Raw genomic sequence first — 9,338 nt, forward strand, 5'->3', positions numbered from 1 at the left:
TTATTTTTAATCAACTACATGTATCTGGATTTATAGACAACTGAACACAGAATAGCCACAATTTTTGCTTGTAATGGATGATTTTTAAAATGAGGACTTTACAACTTTTAAGCATGTTTGGCACGTTTCCTCTTACCAGCAGATTTCAGCAGCAAAAAATACAATAAAAAGCTAGTAGAGAAAGCTGTACTTTGTATGTACATTAGTTAAGTTCAGAGCATACTGAGTACAAAGTTCCTTTATTACCATGTTTGGCAGGACAACTGAACAAACGCAAAGATGGTAAATCAGCTTGTTTAAGTGTCACATAATTTACAAACCACATGCTTTTACAATCATGAGCCACATGTGAGGCCCACATGCACAGATACATCCTGCCACAAAAAATCCTCTGCCTGGCTGAAATCACGCTAGCATGTGCCCACGCTGCAGTCTTAGTTAAACCATAACTGTAACGTTTCATGGTAAAATATACGGTGAGAGTTTGGAGCAGTAAAATGGAACCTCAGTAGGGGGCGCTCCTTCCTCTTACAACCCGAGCGGACCAGAGGCTGGAATTATCATCAGACACTGGAGAGACCTACAAGCCCGTGAAGGCTTCTTCTATAAATACACACAAATATACATAGCTTCATACATAAAGGTATACTGGTGTCATATTGTACACTTATATATATATATATAGGAATATATTAATATCAAAGACATACACATGCTTACATACTAATCAAAAATAACTTAGATTATGAAAGATAAATCATACAAAAACAGTACTTCTTAAAGTAAAATTTCTATAGGACAATTTTCCCTAAGATCTAGTGTTGAGGTCTTCTTGTTTTTTTAAATGCAAAAGTCACATAAAGTTGTAGTGGAAGGAAAAGAGATATCTGAAAAGGTCTGGATTTAAGAAGAGATAGCTTCCCTCATGTTCTAGGAAAGACCACGAGGAAGAGAAAGTGCACACAGAAGGATGTCAGAGCTGCTCTGCTCTGTGTCACTTCACTTTGTGCTGTCTCTTAAGCCCTCCCCCTTCTTGTCAAAACTTCCCTCCCCGTTGCCGGATTTGCTCTGGACAGCAGCACACAGACGCAGGACGAGTTGATTCGAATCCACCTCCATGCGATTCTGTTTCTATTATCTTTGGTGAGTGCTCGCACGTACGACTGCTTGACTCTACACTCACTGTTCCACTGTTTTTTATCCACTCCCAAGCAGCTGCCCCCAGCCACACCTATCCCTCGAGGTTTGAGAGATTTCGCTGATGCAACAGCACCCTTTGACTGGATCCGGTTGTTGGGATGGTGGCAGTTAGTTTCATAGAAGTACTGTTGTAGAGGTCCTCTCTGAGTCTGGATTTCCTGTAAGACACTGACATTCTCTCCTTTGAAGTCAGTGGCTTCTGTCTTGTTAACCCACACACTTATTGCCTCGCACACCGACTGTTCCCTTGACCTAATACCCTCCTTTGATCTGTCAGTCAAATGTGAGCGTTTATCCCTTTTAACAGGATGGACACCCTCGCGGGTTAATCTAGCAGAGTCTGCCCAAGACAAAGTCGTACTCCTGTCGAGTGCGCGGTCGCCGTGACCCTCGATGCGCTCGTCCATGGCCTCCTGCTCCTCCCAATCCCTGTCCTCCTCCAGCATGCCAGTCTCTAACATGAGCAAAAGAGGTGGGTCCTCCGGAGGTGATGGAGAGGATGAGAACAGGACCCGAGGATGAGCATCGAGAAACAACTCGTCTCCCTTTAAGATGTTATCCAGCCCTCCCAGACCCAGACCATCCTCCATTGTCAGACTTTCTTTAGGAAAACCTCTTCCAGTTCCCACGGTCCTCTGGCTCGCTGTCCCGATTTTTTGTGTATCTCTGAACTGATCTGAAGTTGTAGTCAGTTTTGGTCCTGTTTGACCCTTATGTGTTGTAGCAGGACTCACATGGTTTTCCAATGCAGAAACCTGCAATGGCCTATCAGTAGCGTCCTGAAGATTGTCTTTCTTGGAAAAGTCCACAAAGCCTGCGTATTCATACCTGCTGGTGCTGCCAGGTTTGTAATCCTTGGGAACAGAACTATCCTGGGAAACATCCTCGGCCCTGAGTGTAGCTCGTTCTGTGGGAACATCTAAGCTGCTTCTGTCATTGCTGCCTGAGTTGCTGTTTGATTGGTGGGTTCCTCGACTCTCCACCTTGAATGTCTCTTCGTGTATAGGTTTTACATAATCCTTACGGCTCTGGAGGTTTTGTCTGTTGCTGTGTTGACTGAGCGCAGCAGTCATGTTGTAGTCCGTCTGCGAGGCACTTCCATTGAAGCTGTAGTCCGCGGGGGCAGCTGCGAGGCGAGCGGCTGGGTCATGCCGGTGCTCTCTGCGTTTGTCGAAGCCAGGCTCGGCGGTCGCAGTAGCAATCTTGGACACGGGGTTGTGAGGGAAGGGCAGGGCCGAGGCAATCACCATGGCAACCAGGGGAAGCCAGTGCATCACTCCCAAGACGTATCAGCTGGTGGTTAAAATAGAGCAGACACAAGAGGAGAGAGAGCCAACGTTACTTTATACAATGCAAATTGTGGCTTATACAGTTAAACCAAGCACCACAATTAAAGTGTAAATTGAGAGGTTTTACTGGTGGCCTACAGCTTTATGAGACTGGTGCTTTAACTGCTGAGGTATGGCTCTAAAATCTTGGCAGAACTCGTGGAAAAATAGGTACAGCGAGGTCGATCTTTGTTTCTGCAAGAGGAGTTCAGCTATGAATGGTGCACACTTTGAAGAGCTCACCTCCGACAGACTGGCACGTATGTGTGTCAGAAACTTTACAGCCAAAGCTTTTAAAGGCATGATTTGTTTCTCTTCTGCTGTTGCTACTTTTCTTCAGAATTCAAGAATCTGGGACTTTCTTCTACATGTTGTAACTTACAATATACCTTCTTGTCAAAACACACACACATAATAAGAAAGCATACCAATACAGCTGAGATAAACCGCAAGTATTCTACCTGTTTACACCTGGGCTGTGAGTGAACTGGTGATGGAAATTTAATGACGGATACAGTACTGCATTCAGCTGCACTAGCCTGGAAGAGTTTCAATTATAGAGTGATCGCTATTGTAAACGTCCTGCCTGCCATAACCTGTATTATCTAAACTTTGTGCAGCTTGTAGTTACAAAAGGCTTTAGTGCTGCTTTTTGTGTGGCAAAAATAAGAAGCTGAAATTCTTCTGTATAACTCCTTTAGGTCATATACACAATATTATGTTATAAAAAGTACATACTAAGCATTTCATAAAACGCATAGTTAACTGTTGACTAGTTAGTTCACTATTATTGTTTTTGCCCATTTTACCTGGTCACAGAATCTTAGAAGAGCTCAATATTATTACAATATGACACCCACAATAACAATTCAGGGATTTCTATGCACAGAGAGATTTTTGGAGAATAAGTGGCACTTATAAGGTTAATAGGTTTGATATATGTAGACCAATAAAACGAATCATAATACAATACTTGCTGCATTACATGACTATTATTTAGGCTAGGGTACCATGTTGGTGTAACTGAACTGTGGTGTCAGTGGGAGTAGCATTGTATCAACACTATCCAATTTGTTAGCTCTGTCATTTCCTTCTCCCCTTGTCTGTAACACACACACACACACACACACACACACATTACAGACGCGTAAATATCCTGTTATGACAGGCCTGATCCCTTCATTACGCTGATAAATTTCCAATTCACTTATGACCTGAATCATATTTAGACATTACAGTTTTCACAATTATGCTGTGGGACCTGAGATACAGTTAAACACCAGTTAAACTCCTGGTTTCAATAGTTTGTCTGACCACTAATTTGAAGGCAAAAAACTTTATTGCCAACCTATCAGATGTGCACAGTTTACAGCTTTTTTTTTCATCTAAAAAATTATGAGCAAATTTCCTGAAAATCAAAACTAACTGTTAGTATAAATATAGTCAACCAGACCGCACACTCCCTCGTGTAAGCCAAATGTAAACAATTCCTGACACGCAAAGGACGTTTAGGGTGAATTGCTTTGTCAACTCTGACATTATGTGAATGAAATAAAAAGTGAGATGACTCACATGTGACTCAATGTGAGGTTGCCCTCTGACTAACAGTAAAAATATTCCAGCCACCAATCTATACCGCAGGTCCAGCGAGACGGTATTCAAGCAGTACTCACGAGCCTACACGGGGGAGGTAAGTGAGGATTTAGTTATTTGTTTAAAAGCAGGGAAAAGGTCAATTGGAAAGAGTAAAAAATGGAATGATGGGAATGTCAGTGATGTAACGTTGCTGGCGAGGCTCCTTCGTGGCAAAGGATGCAGACTTCTAAAAAACCACAGCAACATAAAATACGTGTCAAAAACGGAATGTTATGACTTCGTTTGTTTGCTGATATTATAATTGTTTGTTTTAACAGGTGTGTAAGAGCGACTGGGCGGGGGGATCATCGGTGGCTATCAGTGAGTGTGTGAATGAGTGGTGACAAAACTAAATCCTTCCTGTGACAGGACCTGTAACTCAATAGAACCACACCCGGGACACAATGCTGCCAGCGAGACGCAGCAAGGTTTGGTTGAGACATCATTCATGCTGTCACCCAAGGTGCTGCCGCTCAAAGTGCCTGCTGACGCCAAATCACACCTCAGCGTGTAGAGCTACATGTTTGCTTAGTTTACTGATCAGTGTACCAGGCCTGCCAAATGTTTTGTGTGATGGAAACCAATTAAAGTGATAAATCTGACCGTTAACACGAAGGGGAAGTACAGGATCAAATATCCCGGACAGCTGTGGAATATGTGATCAGTTGGAGTTACAGGTTTCCTAAAGGCCTTTGTGGAGCACTCAGACATCACACCGAGGGCAGGCAGGCTGACCGTCTAAGTGGTTTCTTTGTAAAACAGCAGCAGCAGGAGCTGCACTTCATCACCATGCTCCATTTGCCACAATGACATGCATCATTTGCTCTCCCTGCAAGGCTAGACACAAAGTTCTTCCACCGTCTGGACCAAACTCAAGCCCTCGCAACCTACACCCCCTCTCCACAAATGAGTATGCACAAATACCCCAGGCCGTCTAATTCAAAAACCTCACCTAGTAAGTAAAACCCTACTCGAGGCTGCACTCTTATGTTAATCCTAATCACCGTAGCCTGAGAGCCTTCAAAATGAGCAGCACAGGAAGAATACCACAGGATATACAGCCTAAACAAACAGATGGAACCACCTCATCGAGCAAAAATCCATGAATAAACAGACTAAACTTTGAGGACACTAACGGAGAGACCTCCAAGAACTCCATTTCTTAGCACTGATTAATATAAGTCCTTGATAGCTCACATGCTGGCTTTCTTTTCTCTGCAATCACATTGGCTGTGCATTCATTTAAGCTTCAGAAAAGCAGTCAAAACAAGGCGGAAGATACAACTTGTTCCCAACCTCTGCAATACAACATTCCCAGCAGATATGAGCATACGTCAGGGAGCATTTTTACGTGACAGGTTGAAACTGTCCTATTTCACTTTGTTTTTAACCACTCTTAAAATGCAATGTTTCCCCTCGCTCTGACAGTTCAGCATTTTACTTTATATCTCTTTCTATGTATTTATTTTTTTAACTCATTTTTATCAGATTAATGTGCTGCTTTTTCTGGTTCTTACATTAAACAGCGCTTTTAGCTGAACACAGATTCGGTCTTTTTTATGGACACTTTTAAATACACATAATTGACATTTATTATTTTGTAAAGACATTTAAGAAGCTGATAAAGTTTTTATAATTCACTTGAAAAATTACAATACAGTAGACACTAACTTCCTGTTAATGGATGATAACTTGTCATACATTTTTCTGTATTATCAAGCCACTTTAAGTTAGCGTGAAACACATGCATCAATCCACATTCTTCACGTGCCGTCACTCAAAACTCTTGCTCAACATTAACAATAGAAAAACTTTAAACACAGAATATAAACATAAGTGTTTTTCTGAGTAGATCTGACACCTGGAAAATTGTTCAGACTCCTGCCAGTGTTAAAGGGAAGAAGGAATCAGGGGGAATTATGGTACAGTGTGCCTCTGGCTCTCTCTTGAGACCCACCCCAGGAAACACATGCCATAAAGCAGATCCACACCTGGCAATGGCTACTGTGCTATTTAGTCTGTTTACAAGTTCCACATGTGTGGCTAATGTCAGGCACATCCATCTGACAGCGGGAAAATGCATTCAGTGTTAGGACTGCATTCTCTCCTAAACTAATCCTGCCTGAAGTTCTGTAACTCCCCCTCGATGGGGGTGGAAGATCTCAGAGGGAAGCTTCCCCCTGAAAACAGTTTACACGTCAGATTGCATCTTTCACCACATTTTAATCACAGGTTGGGTCTGACTAAACGGTCTCAAAAGCATCTATTAGAAACACTGACAGCAGGAGTGGCTGTGACACTATGTGAGATGGAAAAAACATGCAGGTAAATGTTTGTCCTCCCTCTGCTTCGTCCCCTCTTTCGAGGTTAAAAATAAAAGCCTTTACATCCATTTACAGTGCCTTGCGGTCCCGCTGTGCAAACAGCCCATTAATTCCAGCTCTGTGATTGTTTCGTACCATGCTCACCCTGCAGGATTGAGCCCCCTCCTCTCTAACCTTGGCTCTGTCAGTGACACCTCTCTCAAATGACTTGTAGATCTCTCTGGTTCACACTGGGAAACACTTCTAATGAGGTGCAAGCAAGCCATGCGTCTTCTTCTGTTTAAAAGCGTAAAAAAAACCTTAAAAACTGTAATGAAATAATTTATATTACACTCAAACTTGCACTTTCACCTGCAAAAACCACCCACGAAGCCTATTCAGCCCCTTATCTGTTGACAGCGCGGAGTTAAGAGATCAGCTGCAGGTATGTTAAAATGGCAACTTGTGTGATCTACCAGCAGGTTTGTGTTGTGACTGGGTAGCATTCACCTCACCTGAGTGACTGCCAAGGAAAACAACATGTGAAAAACCCTACAAGTGTCGGGCTGCCAAGGAAAACACGTAGAGCGTCTTGATCTTCTCAATCAAGTGAGAAATGCTGAGCTTTAAAAAAGAAAGTATGAATCAAATAAAAAAATTAAATTATAATGATCAATTCGTGCCTGTTTATACATGAATGTAATTAAAAAGAGAGCTCGGGAAAATAAATAAATATAAAATTATTAAACTTATAGTAGCCTGACTTATATAACTTTCTGGTTGTTATCCTCAAAGTGATAGGACCTCACCAGTGCCTTTGAACCAGGGCACTGATAAGCTTCCATCTTCTAATCTAACTTAGCAAGTCTACTTACTCAAGTACGTTACTAAATAAGTATTAATAGAAACTTTCTGATTTTACTCCACTATAATTTGTATGCAAAATAATGTGCTTTATAATAATTTTAAAGCTTACATTTTTTTGTTATATATTGCAAAATATAACCATATTAATAAATATTAATTATTATAGCTATATAGATTCAGTTATGATGCATGATCTAGTATAATGTATTGTATAATGCATATATTTTGATTCTGCATAATTCTGCACGTTCTTTTACTGTAAGTACTTTCAGCATATGTTGAACCTACAAGTTTTTTTTACTAATATTTAAGCAGGGTTATGACTTTTTAACTTGTTTCTTCACTTTGCAAAAATGTTATTCACATTCACACTTGTCTACTACATCTGTATGAGGGCACTTGAGCTTGGAAATCCGTGTTTTCTGCACCAGTTTTCTACTTTGTATTTATTTCTCATTAAACATTATAATATAATATGTTTTCCAGCGGGGCCCCACTGCCTTGGTCCCCACTATGCCACTCAATTTACAAAATCATGGAACCGCCCCTGTATCTGTAACTGACTGATTGCATAAATAAATGAAGAAACGTGTCTGTATTTCGATTGAGCTGCGCTGCAGAATATTTAAACATTATTTTGAGTGTACGTGTGTGGCATACCGTTTAGGTGAGATCCGGACCCCGCGTCCTTCCAGCTGACACCACATTGATTATAGTCCTGTCGCTGTTGCTCAACTGGTTTAAAAAAGAAACCCCAAATCACTTTTACACGCTAACCACAAACGCTATTCACAAACATGTCTTTCTCCTTTTTTAATAGTCCGTGACATCGCACGAGTGCACCAAAAATCCAATGAGGGGAGAGAAAAAAAAGGAAAGGAAAGTAGTTACACACCAGAAAACTCTCCTGTCCCGGGAGCGCTTCCACTCAAGAGAAATACTGTATGCAATAAACCCACAAAACTATTACAAATGTTGACCCGCCTGAAAATGTGGATATTCCATAACTTGTTACTGCTCCAAGGAGCCCCAGAGAAAAATTATGTCAGTTCAAATAAGTGAGCGACGAAGTGGAGCGCTGAAGAAGCTACCCAAACGTTTTAAGAACTCCGAACTCCGCCTGAAACGCGTTCAACAAAGCTAGCATTAACTACAATCAAAACTTCCGGTTAACATTTTCAAAATAAAACATGAATTGAGGAATTTGAATTTCCATCGAACGTGACGGAAAGGCAGGGCTTTTATTTTAAAGAAGCACGCAGTCTCTTCAGAATGGCCCTGTTATTGGCTTACTGCTAGCTCGACTCAGTTGAGATTAGTTTCTTGGTGGAAGCGCAAAGACTGGGCGAACTCCCCCCCCCCCTCAGGATCCTTTAGTAGAATATGGATAAGAGTTCTGGGGCATTCAGCGACTAACATCTGTCAAAGCAGATGTATGAAACAACCGCTCCTAAACAGACACCTAAAAGAGAAAACAATAATTAGCCCCAAAACAAAGTCACATATCTTTGCTAGCTTGGAATTAACATGGCCATGAGATGATCTTAACCGTCACCCCTCCTGTTTTTGATCCCCGCCTCACACTTCACAGGAAAACAGCCAGTAATGCCAAGTAATGCCAGTAATACGGGCACAGATCCAAGTTCGGTGAGTTCATTATGGGGCATCAACTGTAAATTATTACAACCAGCCGTAGCTGCACGGTTGTCGTTTGCAAGTGTGTGAGGCTGCAACATAACCCCGTTTGGCACAATCAAACCTGAAGATGTAACTCTGTGTTTTAATGCCAAATCCAAGTCTGCTCTCAGATTGCTTCCTCTATGCTTGTGCCAGATTTTTAGGCATGTTTGCAAGACACGTAGAGATGTGAGTGCTTACAGGTTAATTTCGATGTTGGCATGCACATCAAATCCTAGGAAAGAGTAAATAGGCCTAAATTACAACAGGAAGATACTGTATACTCTGACAAGATGATTAAGAAAATACTGTGCACTGAGGCTATAAT

General features: G+C 41.6%; 1 protein-coding gene across 2 annotated transcripts; it reads right to left on the minus strand.

Annotated features, from left to right (window-relative positions):
• Positions 1-222: 222 nt before the first annotated feature.
• Positions 223-8,448, minus strand: ntf4 (neurotrophin 4). Of its 2 annotated transcripts, XM_085272065.1 has the most exons (3): positions 8,229-8,448; positions 7,994-8,068; positions 223-2,493 (listed from the first exon to the last, which is right to left on the minus strand). In XM_085272065.1, exon 3 carries the CDS (start codon positions 2,472-2,474, stop codon positions 1,017-1,019), a length of 1,458 nt encoding a protein of 485 aa, XP_085128191.1. In that variant the 5' UTR covers positions 2,475-2,493; positions 7,994-8,068; positions 8,229-8,448; the 3' UTR covers positions 223-1,016. The 2 variants fall into 2 exon arrangements, with proteins under 2 accessions (XP_085128191.1, XP_085128190.1); XM_085272064.1 differs by having other exon boundaries at positions 7,994-8,448.
• Between the last annotated feature and the right edge of the window lie 890 nt (positions 8,449-9,338).

The sequence above is a fragment of the Mchenga conophoros genome, linkage group LG4 (genome assembly GCF_057382185.1).
Source record: "Mchenga conophoros isolate Kocher_MC1m ecotype Shallow Benthic linkage group LG4, M_conophoros_male_GT1.1, whole genome shotgun sequence".
Classification (NCBI taxonomy): Eukaryota; Metazoa; Chordata; class Actinopteri; order Cichliformes; family Cichlidae; genus Mchenga; species Mchenga conophoros.

What these genes read in the sequence shown, in the direction of transcription:
- ntf4 (XM_085272065.1), bottom strand. Translation starts at nt 2,474, where the DNA reads ATGCACTGGCTTCCCCTGGTTGCCATGGTGATTGCCTCGGCCCTGCCC.